General features: G+C 41.0%; 1 protein-coding gene across 2 annotated transcripts in view; it reads right to left on the bottom strand.

Annotated features, from left to right (window-relative positions):
- kif19 (kinesin family member 19) overlaps positions 1-13,085 on the bottom strand; it is a 35,203-nt gene that overhangs the window by 6,337 nt on the left and 15,781 nt on the right. For both annotated transcript variants that reach the window (XM_020613868.1, XM_020613869.1), the window contains exons 3-11: positions 9,447-9,557; positions 9,229-9,316; positions 5,903-6,039; positions 2,811-2,936; positions 2,522-2,716; positions 1,256-1,402; positions 1,025-1,147; positions 639-795; positions 335-509 (exon numbers count right to left, since the gene is read on the bottom strand). In XM_020613868.1, the coding sequence (XP_020469524.1) occupies positions 335-509; positions 639-795; positions 1,025-1,147; positions 1,256-1,402; positions 2,522-2,716; positions 2,811-2,936; positions 5,903-6,039; positions 9,229-9,316; positions 9,447-9,557 (1,259 nt within the window). The remainder of the gene's footprint in view (positions 1-334; positions 510-638; positions 796-1,024; positions 1,148-1,255; positions 1,403-2,521; positions 2,717-2,810; positions 2,937-5,902; positions 6,040-9,228; positions 9,317-9,446; positions 9,558-13,085) is intronic.

Raw genomic sequence — 13,085 nt, 5'->3', positions numbered from 1 at the left:
AGACATACCCCAAGCGACTTACAGCTGTAATCGCAGCAAAAGGTGGCGCTACAAAGTATTAACTTAAGGGGGCTGAATAATTTTGCACGGCCAATTTTTCAGTTTTTTATTTGTTAAAAAAGTTTGAAATATCCAATAAATTTCGTTCCACTTCATGATTGTGTCCCACTTGTTGTTGATTCTTCACAAAAAATTACAGTTTTATATCTTTATGTTTGAAGCCTGAAATGTGGCAAAAGGTCGCAAAGTTCAAGGGGGCCGAATACTTTCGCAAGGCACTGTATGTGACGTACTATGAGATGAGAGGGGTTTGACATAAATGCTAATCACTCACTCTGCAATAGTTAGCAGGTATTTGGAGCTGTCAATCTGGATCTCCATGTTGCTGTTTTCCAGCTCAATCAGGGTCTTCCTGATCTCCATCTGTTGGCGGAAGGCATCAAGAAGTTGCTCCTTCAACTGGTCCATCTCCGCCTGGCTTTGCTGGCCAGAGTGGGCCTGGACTTCAGCTGCAAGTGGGGAAAAATGATGAGAGAAGAAAAGGGATAAAAGAGAAACAGTCATAATCATACAAACATTAGACATCATTGCCAGATACTCTTCATGTCTTGAAGGAGGCAGCGTGGACGACACTTTACCCTGGACATGGCGGATGTCAGCCCGATCTAAGGTGAGCTGGCGGCTCGACTGATCTGAAATCTTCTTCTTGAGCCTCTGGATCTCGCAGCGCAGGTCTGAGATGATGTTGGTGTATTGAGCAATGTGGTATGACACATTTATCAGATTCTTCTTTACCTGAAGCACACGGTGATGACAGAGACTAAACTGTTTAGCTATTTAGATGGGATTTTTGCAAGCAGCTGAATTTGGAAGTACAATTACTTTGCATTGATCAGCAACAATCCCATAAAGCTATATGCACTAACTACAAGGTTAAATGTAATATCGCTGTCTAGTGAACAATTTCTTGGGTGAATTATATTTTCCAGAGATACAATGACATATTTAATTGTAGTGAGCTCACCCGTGTTCGAATGCTTTTGGCACGGTCAGCGTACGCCAGTGTGTTCCGAGACTCCTCAAAAGCCACAGAGGCAGGGCTAATATGGGCTATCATGACAGTTCGACTGTTCCCGCCCAGTGAGTCCTGTCAATCAAAGATGTCAGAAGCAGAAAAAAAAGAAAAACACATGAATACAAGAGCTATAAAATAAATTGTTATAGCCTGGAGATGGTTCTTTCTAAATTGTCGCACCTTTAGTAGGCGAGTCAACTTGCTGTCTCGATAGTTGACGTACTTGTTGCCATTTTTGTCACTCAGGGCATTGATGCAGTTTCCCAAAGCCAGGAGGGAGCGGTTGATGTGGGCCCCTTCTTTCAACCTCTGACCCCTGTTCTGAGTCTAACAGATAGGCAGACGGATGTGAGTGAGAAAACCTCTATGCCTTTGTTAGAGAGTAGACAATCAAAAGCCGAAAGAAAAGGAAGGTTTTTTTGTTTAAATGAATGAATAAAGATTTTTTTTCAACTTTGATTGCTGCTTATTTAGTCATGAACATTTGGAGAAATAAACAAACCAGATGTTCAGGGGCTTTAACCTAAACCTCTGAACATGTATTGAGTTTCTTTGACAGTTGTGTTTCCGCTCTCGCCCAGGAGATGGTGCTACCTCCTACTGTACCTTTTCTCCTTCAATACTTGGCTGAATTAAATCACCTTCAACTGTCCTCTTCTTAGAGGCAGAGAAAATGTTCCCCATGGCCTCACGTTACAAACAACTCTCTGTTCTGCTCAATTCCTAATAGAGGTCAAATGTGCTATTCGTCAACAGTATGGCTGTGAATGTTTCAAATAAGGAGTCTCCATGGTAAATAAATGCTCTCACTCATCGACTGTTTGCATGTTATTCTTGTGGTATACGAGGACATGGCAGTGTTAACATGGGCAACAATTACAAACTATTCAAAGCAGAGGGAGCTTGAAACTGCCAATAAACAGAACAAATCATTCTCAACAAGCTGACTTGACTGCTTCAAAAGAGAAGGTCAAAGCAATAACAAAAACCAGAAAATGAACTGGTTCAGAGATAATTTTCACTTTTTGCCTGATAACACAGACCTGTCCTTCTGCACAAAAATACTGAATAATGCTGGACCATAATGGCAGATAGAGAGAGGCTTTTAATAAAATCTCCTGAGGTTTATGACAACATCAATCTACTGGATTGTTGTTAAGACTCATTTCAAAGCATCCCGAAGGAGCAGACCACAGTGCTACAGTTACAGGAAATAAGCGCAGACCTTTGAGGTTGCGAGGTTATACTGTACATTACAAATGTAAAAGGAGCAGTGTATGTAATGCACAAATTAGCTACGTCTTAGAATGTGAATTTGGCAGAGAAGTTGCAAAAAAAAATATACATAAACCATATAAACTCTTCACCTGTACAACTACAAATTAAACACAGCTTCATCCATTTAAAATCTCCTGACAGAGTACTGTATAGATACAGTATACACACCTGTGCGGCTCGTTCGGAGCCGGCGAGGTCGATCATGAAGAGGCGTGCAAAGCGGACCTCCTGCAGAACGTCTCGACAGCGGCTCTGCTGCTTGACAGCCACCTGCAGCACAGCGTGGGAGCGAGACGATGTCTGGTTGGCGGCTGTTGGCTCCTGGGTTCGCTGTTTGTTTCCCTTCATCAGCAGTTCCATGATCTGAAAACACACAGGCAGATGCACTCAATGAAATCTGAATGTTTTCATTAAAATAAATGAGTCATGTAGTGGTGGGTTTGATAGCTTGTCTCACCTCTTGGGCATTGATGGTAGACACCTCAGTGATGCCTGCAACCTGAATCACTCCCTTCGAGTCCTCTCTCAGGTCCAAGAAGCCTGAGGATGGATTCAGCAAGTCACGGATCATCTCATTATAGATCTAAAAAGACACGGACAGAAATATAGGCAGCTGAATGCACTTGAAATAAAGATCAGAAAACTGAAGAACAATTTTATCTACACGTTATATTCCTTAACATATAGATAGACATGAATCAAATAGAAGGATGTTTATGTCCATAGACAAGGCTCCATTCAGGCTTTCAGGCCCTGGTATAAAAACACACAAGTACTATATTTTCAGAAGCCTGTCATTTGGAAACCGCGGGTTGTTGGGTGGCAGGCTATCATCAAGCCAATGTTCATGGACTCTTTCACAAAAAAATTCAGATGACTGTCACTGACAGCGCAATGAAAGCCTGTTGGCCCACATAAAAGTTTACTGCAGGAAGTGACATCCTGGAAAGTGACCACTGGATGACGAATCTCTGAGAGGTTGGAACAGTAAAGACTGTTTTTAACTTGTCAAGTGGCCCCCAGCCACAAACTCTGACAAGGGGAAGCTTTTACTGACACTGAAGTTGTGTATTTGTTCTGTTATTTTTTCCATCTCTACTCTTTCATTGCTGGTAAAGTTTGAAGCCTAAGGGCCTACAGCCATGCTCGCTGCTCTGTGAGGCTGTGGATGTAATGGTGCTTTAATGGTGTTTGCATACTAACATACTCAAAATGGCCAATTTTGCAGGTATTTGCTTCTAAACCAAACACCTGAACAAATAAAAAAATCCCACTGATTATGACACTAGACAGAGGATCATCAAAGTTATTACAATTTATGGAACATGAATGTCTATCAGATTTTAGGGCAAGCCATCCAATGCATTCTCCATATATGTGAACCTCACGTTGGCACTAGAGGAAAAGAGGATCAACAACATCAGTGAGATTCATCCAATTTCATGGCAGTCCTACCATTAGTTGGACTTTACTGTGTATATTAAGTCCATTCACTGCATGGGTTTCTGTGCATGTGTTTTAGAGATTGCATTGTAAAAGATAGTGTGATTTGAACAAGAAAGGCAGCAGATATGTGCACATCACTCAGTCAGGCTGTAAATGGCATTTATCGTCTTTGTGGTGAGGCGGCAGTGGCAACAGATTGCTCCCTGGAAACGGCAAACACACACGTCACACATGGCCTCATGTCAAGATTTATCCTGAACAGCTCAGTACAGGTCAGAGAATATTCAGACTCCAAAACAAGCATTTTAATTGGAAAATATTCACTTACACCCACCCAGAGTTCTACTGAAGAGCTAGGCTTGTCAATCATTTAACATAATAAATAGCATCTGGCACTGAAAACCCAAAATGTAATTTTAAATGTCTGATGCAAGCCCTCCTCCCATCGGATGAAATTTGTACCCAACAAGTGATTATGTTGTGCCATTTTCATTTTCTATCAAAGGCTGAATGCTCTTTTCAGCTTTGCTCTTTTATACTAGGTTACATTTACCATCTGTCATGTGCGTCTTAATCCCTTTCTTTTCTTTCTGTCCTTCATGCTCACTTCCTTCCCTGACAGTGTAAACATTTCTGAATAAAATGGACTCATTCTTCTTTACTTCTGTGCAACACAGGCAACTATATGCTTACATTTTCTAATCGGTTACTGTGGTGTTTAATAAGTTTGTAAACCCTGTCCAATCTCTTGTAATGTTGGAGTAAAAGATAATGAGACATTAGAATGACAAACAACCCCGGTTTGATGCTCTGCTAACATTATTAGTATAGTCCCCTTGTCTCCATTCACCTGGCCGCTATACTCCATCTAAAGACTTTGACCTTAAAGAACTAATGCTGACTAAGTGCAACAGATTTAATGTTTTATGTCGACTTGCTTCATTTCATTTTGGCTCAGTTCCACTGTAAACGCTTAAACACTTCAGCCAGCTAATCAACAGCACATTCAGTCTGTGTTGGCAGGTGAATCACAGAACATCACAGAGGGACAAATAAAACAAAATAACATTTTTACTCAGTATGATTACCAATAAAAGTGTTTCAGTTTGTACAGTGGATCCACAAAGTATGCACAGCGCTTAACTTTTTCCACATTTTGTTATTTTACAGCCTTATTCCAAAATGGATTAAATTCATTATTGTCCTCAAAATTCTACAAACAATACCCCATAATGACAATGTGAAAAAAAGTTTGTTTGAAATCTTTGCAACTTTATTAAAAGTAAAAAATGAAAAAAATTACATGTACATAAGTATTCACAGCCTTTGCCATAACACTCAAAATTGAGCTTTGGTGCATTCTGTTTCCACTGATCATTCTTGAGATGTTTCTAAATAGCTTTGCTTTTGCTATTTGAAAGAAATGGATAAGAAAAATAGTTAAAAGCTCTGTGGCCGACAATCTGACTTCTTTAGTAGATGGCAACTCTCCTTTTGAGGTAGCAGCAGGAAGTCCTTACAATTTTAACAAGGAAGGGGGAGGTAATGCAAGTGTGCCTGTGTGGCACCTTTGACTTGCCATTTGAAAGGTTGTTAAAGTGCTTAATACAACACATAGACCATGACCAAAAAAAAAAACTCAAGGCAAGAAAGAACATAAAATATAACAGTGTGGAATTAACTTGTTCTGCAAAGTCTGTTCATCTGTACCTGAGCTCCTCTCCAAGGCTGTGGATAAGGATGCCAGCTCAGCTCATTTCAGGTGTGACACGGATGCCAGGAAAAAGTAAAGTGACACCAGGAGTATCTGCCTGCAACTGGCACTAGCTAACAGCGTCAGACATTATCGCTCTGAACAGATGACCGCAAAAGAAGTTCTAATTGTGATGTTGACAGAAATAAGGATCAATATCTGCAGTTCTAATGTGACAAACTCAGTAGAAATCTCTACACTCTGAGTAATCAAGTTAATAGCTAGAACCATAATGAAGCCCACGCAGCTCAATTAGTAGATGTGTCATCACTGTTGCGTTAATTAGATGATTCTACGTTTGTGATGAGAATACATGTTTTGGGACAAGTTGTGGGAAATGAAATTCTGACCTCCAGGTAGGACATGGAGACGCTATACAGCATGTCGTCACTGGTCTCTTCAATGGCACGGAACAAGTCATTCAACGTTCGAACGTAGATGCCTGGCTCCTTGTCTGTTCCCAACATGGTGTACGTCTTCCCACAACCTGGGCACAGAAGAGAAAATATATTTATGGTCTGTTATGCTCAAATGATATCAAGTTGGAAAATATATACAGATACGAGACTGTATTTCATCAAGGTTTAATATCAATTAAATGATACACTTGGATTGAGCATGGATGAGAATGTACCATGAGAAAGGCTAATATCTCATATTATGAGAAGATACCTAAACATTATTGGCTGAAAAGTTCTGTAACATTACATAAACTCTTCTTAGGTCAACCTTGTTTACTTCCTCTACACATCTGGCTTTACCTAAGCATGCCACGTCATTCTATACATCTAGACCGAGCCATTAATGAAACTACACCTCATCCCATGGGTAAGTTTCCACATGAGACGAAAAGCCAGACAATTGCTCTCGCTGCACAACTTGAACTTTACTCCAGTTACCTCCTCATATAGATCTAGGGGAAATGCATACACTGTGTAAAAAGGAAACATACAGAATATTAAATGCTCAAGCAATAATAGAATATTATAAACACTGGACTTAAATTAATCTAGGTGGCCAGAAGCATGACTTCAAATGAAGGATAATGCTGTTCTTCGTCTCAGAGCAGCACTATCCCAAGGATGTAAACTAGGCAACTGTTTGCCATAAGGTTTCCACAACAACTTTATAAGGTGACATTAGAGCAATATACATGTAGGTCTCAGGTACCAGGTCTCCCTTAAAATAGAGATCTTGATCTCAATGGGACCTCAAGATAAAATAAAGATTAAAAAAAAAAAAAAAAAAAAAAAAAAACATTTTGTGGTATCTAAAATTAAAAAAAAAAATTAATGCAGTTAAAGATGCTATAATCCTTTTAAACTAGAGTAAACACTGTATTCTAAATAAAACAATGCTAATGCTAAAAATAAAAGCTAGGTATCTACTATGTCCAAATGACTAAATGTTCAGGATGTCAAGTCAAGTCAAATCAAGATTATTTGCCATTTATACATAAACAGACAGTCTAGGCATATAGGAATTCTTGTGCAGCTCTCCTTTGGAGTCAGGTAAGGAGTCAAAAGCCAGAAAGAACACTGAAAATAAAAATTTACATGAAGGCAACAAAGCATTAAAACCACAAAACACAAAAATAGGTTAATAGTATTTTATCCAGTGAACTTCAAACATCACACTTAGCAATTCACATGGTGGAGTTGGATATATCATTACGCTTGGTGAGGTAGTGAGGGGTTATAACATACTAAAACACAGTTTATATTCAGTTCTGTTTCCATTGTTTGGTAGAGAATGTCCTGATATTATTCAGGTCCCACAAGAAAACACTGTTGATGAGATGCTCTTACAAAAATACCTTGTGAAACATTTCTGTATTATTACTGCACATGTCTAGTAAGGGGTTATTGCACCTATATTCTCACATTTCTCACATTTTTGTATTTGCCATCAGTGTTACTGCGGCAGGGAAAAAGCTGTTTTAAAGTCTTGTTCTGTGTGTGATGATACTGTCTGCCCTGCTGTGCCTGAGGCTGTAGGTGCAGTTTTTGTGTCTGAGCAGAGTGAGCTGGGTGGCGTGGATCCCTGAGTATGTTCCCTGCCCTTTTATAACAGCGCTGTCTGTATAGTGTGTCCATAGCAGGCAGTTCAGTACCAATAATCCTCTCTGCAGTCTTTATGACCCTTTGAAGAGCCTTCCTCTCTGCCTGTGTGGTGTTACCATACCAGACTGTGATGCCAGTAGTGAGGATGCTCTCTACCAGTCCTCTATAAACCTGGGTGAGAGGGCGACGGTTCAACCCAACTTTTCTGAGCCGCCTGATGAAGTATAGCTGCTGCTGGGCTTTCTTCATTGTGGTTGCTGTGTTCAGTGACCAGCTCAGGTCAGATGTCGCCTGCAGGCTAAGGAACTTGTGGCTCAGTCCCTTTGATGGTCAGAGGCAGCAGAGGGGAGGGGTTCTTCCTGAAGTTTACTACTATTTCTTTTGTCTTGTTTATGTTGAGGATGAGGTCATTCTCCTCTCCATAAACAAGAATGTCGTTCACCAAGCTTCTGTAACCTGACTCGTCTCCCCCCTTGATGAGGCCCAGGATGGCGGTGTCATCAGCATATTTAATGATGATGGTGTTGTCATAGCTGGAGACACAGTTGTGGGTGTACACGGTGAAGAATTTGGGGCTGCGGCGAGCCTGTGCCGATTGTGAGCTCAGCAGACACCCACCCTCCCATTCTGGCCACCTGTGGTCTTTCAGTCATGAAGTCCAGAATCCAGTTACAGGTGGGAGTTGGGACACCGAGGTCTGTCATCTTCCCAATCAGCCTGCCCGGGCGAATGGTGTTGAATGCAGAACTGTAATCCAGGAAGAGCATCCTAGCATACGCACTGCTGTTGTCCAGGTGTTTCAGGGTATGGAATAAAGCCAGAGCCGTCGCATTGTCCACCGATCTTTTGGGGCGGTAGGCAAACTGGAGGGGGTCTACAGTGTCCAGGACCATGTGGTTAATGTGTGTGAGGACCAGTTTCTCTAAGCACTTCATGGTGGCTGATGTGAACGCCACTGGCCTGAAGTCATGCAGAGTGGATGTGTCTGGTGTCTTAGGGACTGGTATGATAATAGTTTTTTTGAAAATGCGAGGAACTACTACTTGGGTTAAGGACAAGTTGAAGAATCCAGAGGGCAGCCCAGGACAGAACCAGCTCTCTTAACCAGCTTGTTAAGTCTCTTTCTGTCCCTGTCCATGCTACCTCCTGCCGAACCCACAACAGCGTAAAAAACTGCAGATGTGCCATCTTAATTTATCCTTGGCTGGCCTGATCACACTGCACACACACTAAAACCCCTGTGTTTGTTTCCCCACAATAGGAGACAAACAGGTTTGAATCTCAGAGACAGATGGACAGGCAGATGGGTAATTTAAATAGAGAAACAACGCTAACTATTCTTTGACAATCTGTCCCTATTCACTGCAAATGTGGGAGGTAAAGCATGACTCATTGTCTAATCACCTGCTATTAAAAGCCAAAACAGATGTGAATAAGATGTGTCGCCCTTTTCTGTTCTGACTAGCTGAGTCAGACAGAGGCAGACCAAAAATTAAGGGCCAGAAAGATAATGTGCAATTTGTGGATGATATGCCTCTATTCAAACAGAGGGCAAAGTAATCAAGCTGGGCCATGTGTAACATACACACACAACCACACTCTCTCATACATACCAGTGGGGCCATAGGCAAACACAGTGGCATTGTAGCCTGATATGAGACCCTCAATCAGCCCTTTGGTAGTAGCTCGGTACACCTCCTCCTATACAGAAAGAAGAATATCAACTTAAATGGTTCAAATGCACATGGGCATTCTAGAAACACACATGCTTTGCCAGATCTGTGTGCATTTAATTCACTTTTTGATTTATTTATTTATAAGTTTGACTGACCTGGCTGGCTGAGTGGTCGAATGTCACGTCAAACATGTAAGTCTTCTCCCTGGAGCGGTTGGCACGCAGGATGTCATCTGGGTCTTCCATGGGGTCCATCAGAACCACCATCTAATGATGAAAAGGAAGGCAAAGAAAGAGGAAGATCAGACAGGAGAATGAAAAGAGAGGGCCAGTAGGTGTTGTTTCCAAGCCAATGCTGACAAGGGAGCAGCCAGTTAGTCTAATGATACACCTCTCTTTAATCACTCTGGAATCTTTTTTAGCTAATGAATAAACATGCTCTCAGTTCAATGAGTTGGGGTTCAAGAAAATCACCAAAATGACAGCTGGGATGTCAAAATTATTACTGATCAAAAAATTAGATTTCTCTGTCATCATTTACTACTTGTTTAGATTATAATGTGTGTTAATGCAGAAGCTGCAAAGGGAGGCACACTGCACAGCTGTCGCGTCAGCCGTCTGGGCTAGCTAGCGGAAAGTGCATATGGCTTTCTCTTGCAGATGGCTGCACATGTCTGTTTCTGGACATGTCTGGAGAAAAACATCAAACACAGTAACAGCTATCAGTCCAGGAAATTATTCAAGTCAGTCATTAAGCTTCTGGCTGGTTTCCCTGCTGCGATACACGTACATAGTGTCACAATAATTCATATTAAAGTAGCCATAGAACAGTACACACACACACACACACACACACACACACAGAGTTAAAGCAGGTTGTATTAAAGAATAAATGTTCTGTGCAGTCAGTTTAGTGGCAATTGCGATAATAAATACACTCAGGATCGGCATCAGATCAATTTCTAGTCCTGTTTGTGTAGTTATTTTCCTCCTAAAACAAGTATATTGGCCACATCATTATTTTACCAAATCATAATTCCCATTATATGCAACTGCAGAAGTACCCATCTAGGTACCTGTACCTAGATCAGTTGTACGGCTTCAAAAGGATATGGTGGACATGGAAGAAGTCTCATAAAAATGACATGAAATAAAAGTCATGCAATTCCTTTTGGGTCTAAAAAGTTGAAAAATAAAATCAAATAATCAGAGTAAGTGCAGGTTCTCTTTATTACTTTTCAGTCATTGTTTCATCTTCTGCCAGCTGATTACAACTAACTGAAAGAAATGTCATTTGGAAAAAGGATAAATCAAGGGGAAGCTGTCTTTTCCAATGTATGACAGGTTGTTCTTGTGAGAAAAACAGTCCCTGCTGAGATCAGAGACATGCAGTATTATACAGTATCATGTGCTGAATGTATACATCCATGCAAATGGGCCATAGAAAGAGCGGCCAGCTCAGGTTAATTCATTATTGGATTCATGGGGAAGGCTGTGTCTGCTCAAATTATGTTTTTGACAGTCTGGACAGAAGAATCATGATGTATGTGAATTCATGGAGATTGAGATGTCTTATTGTTCCAGTTGTACTCTTTGACAAAGCCTAAGCCTAAATCCACAATCATCAGTGAGTTTTCAAGCTCTTCAAAAGAACATTTCAGGGACAAAAACAGCATGACTTCAGAAGAGCATATAAACAGCACTACCACTGAATTTGAGTGGGTGCAACTGGCTTGATAGGTTGTCCACAGCTAAAGGAAAATTATCCCTCTCTCAGCTGGGTAGGCTTGAATCAACTGGCAGAAAAGTCAACAACACTGAAAAAAGCTGCAGAACATTTTCAGCCCCCTTCTGTTTTGCACACATTATTGTGTTTGATTTTAAAGGGATAAAATGACCACAATTCACACTGCATGTCAGGACAATAACCAAGCCATGAAGCCCAAGGAGCTCTCTGTAGACCTAAAATTATGCCAAGACATAGATCAGGGCAAGAGTATAAAACAATTTCTAAAGTTGTGAGTGTTCCTGGGGAGCACAGTGGGCTCAGTAACTGGTCTGATAAGACTCTTTGCTCATCACCTGGATAATGCCATCTGTAGTGTGAATGGCAGTTCACTAACACTTCCCATCTAATCTGTCTTAATTTGAGATTATCTGCCAAGAAGAATGAAAGAAATTCCCCAATCCAGATGTGCAAAGCTTTGAGAGACTTAGTGTACTCAAGAAGAACTAATTTGCAAACATGTCTAAAAACATTGTCATTATGGAATACTGAGTGTAGACAAATTAAAGGAAAAATGTTTAACATTTTAACTTCAACACTGTGAAGTGTGAAAACGTGAAGGATCTGAATACTTTGATTTCCACTGTGTGACCATGGGGCTTTTGTGATGTGATCAACAGAAAAAATGCCAGGTTTTTCAGCTGATCCACTCTGTTCAGCGCTGGGCCTGGAGAATCCCCTGAGGCCTGTAACACTAAAACACCGAACGTGTTTGATGACCCCCTCAACCACTGAGTCACTCACTTTGAAGCCTCTCAATTGAAATTCAAGAGGAGAGATTTCACTTTTAATAAACTGACAACGGATTAAAGGAGAGGAGCATGGCGAGCTGCAATCAGCAAAATGGGGGACAGGAGGTGATGAAGTCCTGAAGAGGAGGAAGAGGAAAGATGGAGACATGGAAAAGACAAAGCACCACCACCACTTGTTTGTCCTTCATGATTAATCCTTTATTGAGCTCAAGATATGACTTTTATGTTGTTTTTTCCAGAAGAGTACACTGTGTGCACAATTATTAGGCAAGTGAGTATTTTGACCATATCATCATTTTATCCATAATTTCCAACTCCAAGCAGTATAAACTTGAACGCTTATTGGACTTAATGCATATCAGGTGATGTGTTTTAGTGTAACGAGGGAGGGTGTGGCCTAAGGAGATCAACACCCTATATCAAGGTGTGCATAATTATTAGGCAGAATGTTCTCCTCTGGAAAAATGGGCCAAAAAAGAGATTTAACTGACTCTGAAAAGTCAAAAATTGTAAAAAGTCTTTCACAGGGATGCAGCACTCTTAAAATAACTAAGATATTGGGGCGTGATCACAAAACCATCGAACATTTTATAGCACATAGTCACCAGGGTCGCCAGAAACGTGTTGAGAAGAAAAGACGCAAATTAACCACCAGAGATTTGAGAAGAATCAAATATGAAGCTACCAGGAACCCATTATCCTCCAGTGCTGCCATATTCCACAACTGCAACCTACCTGGAGTGTCAAGAAGTACAAGGTGTTCAGTACTCAGAGACATGGCCAAGGTAAGAAAGGCTGAAACCCGACCACCTCTGAACAAGACACATAAGTTGAAACGTCAAGAATGGGCCAAGAAATATCTGAAGACAGATTTTTCAAAGGTTTTGTGGACTGATGAGATAAGAGTGACTCTTGACGAACCAGATGGATGGGGCTGTGGTTGGATCAGTAACGGACACAGAGCTCCACTTCGACTCGGACGCCAGCAAGGTGGAGGTGGGGTACTGGTATGGGCTGGTATTATTAAAGATGAACTAGTTGGACCTTTTCGGGTTGAACATGGACTCAGAATCAACTCTGACCTACTGCCAATTTTTAGAAGACACTTTCTTCAAGCAGTGCTACAGGAAAAAGTCTGCATCTTTCAAGAAGACTTTGATTTTTATGCAAGACAACGCTCCATCACATGCATCAAAGTACTCCACTGCGTGGCTGGCCAGTAAAGGCCTTAAAGATGAAAAACTAATGACATGGCCC

Source organism: Monopterus albus, unplaced genomic scaffold (assembly GCF_001952655.1).
Source record: "Monopterus albus unplaced genomic scaffold, M_albus_1.0 scaffold139.1, whole genome shotgun sequence".
Classification (NCBI taxonomy): domain Eukaryota; kingdom Metazoa; phylum Chordata; class Actinopteri; order Synbranchiformes; family Synbranchidae; genus Monopterus; species Monopterus albus.
The sequence above is the reverse complement of the archived record's forward strand: the minus strand, read 5'-3'. Positions and strand labels throughout refer to the sequence as shown.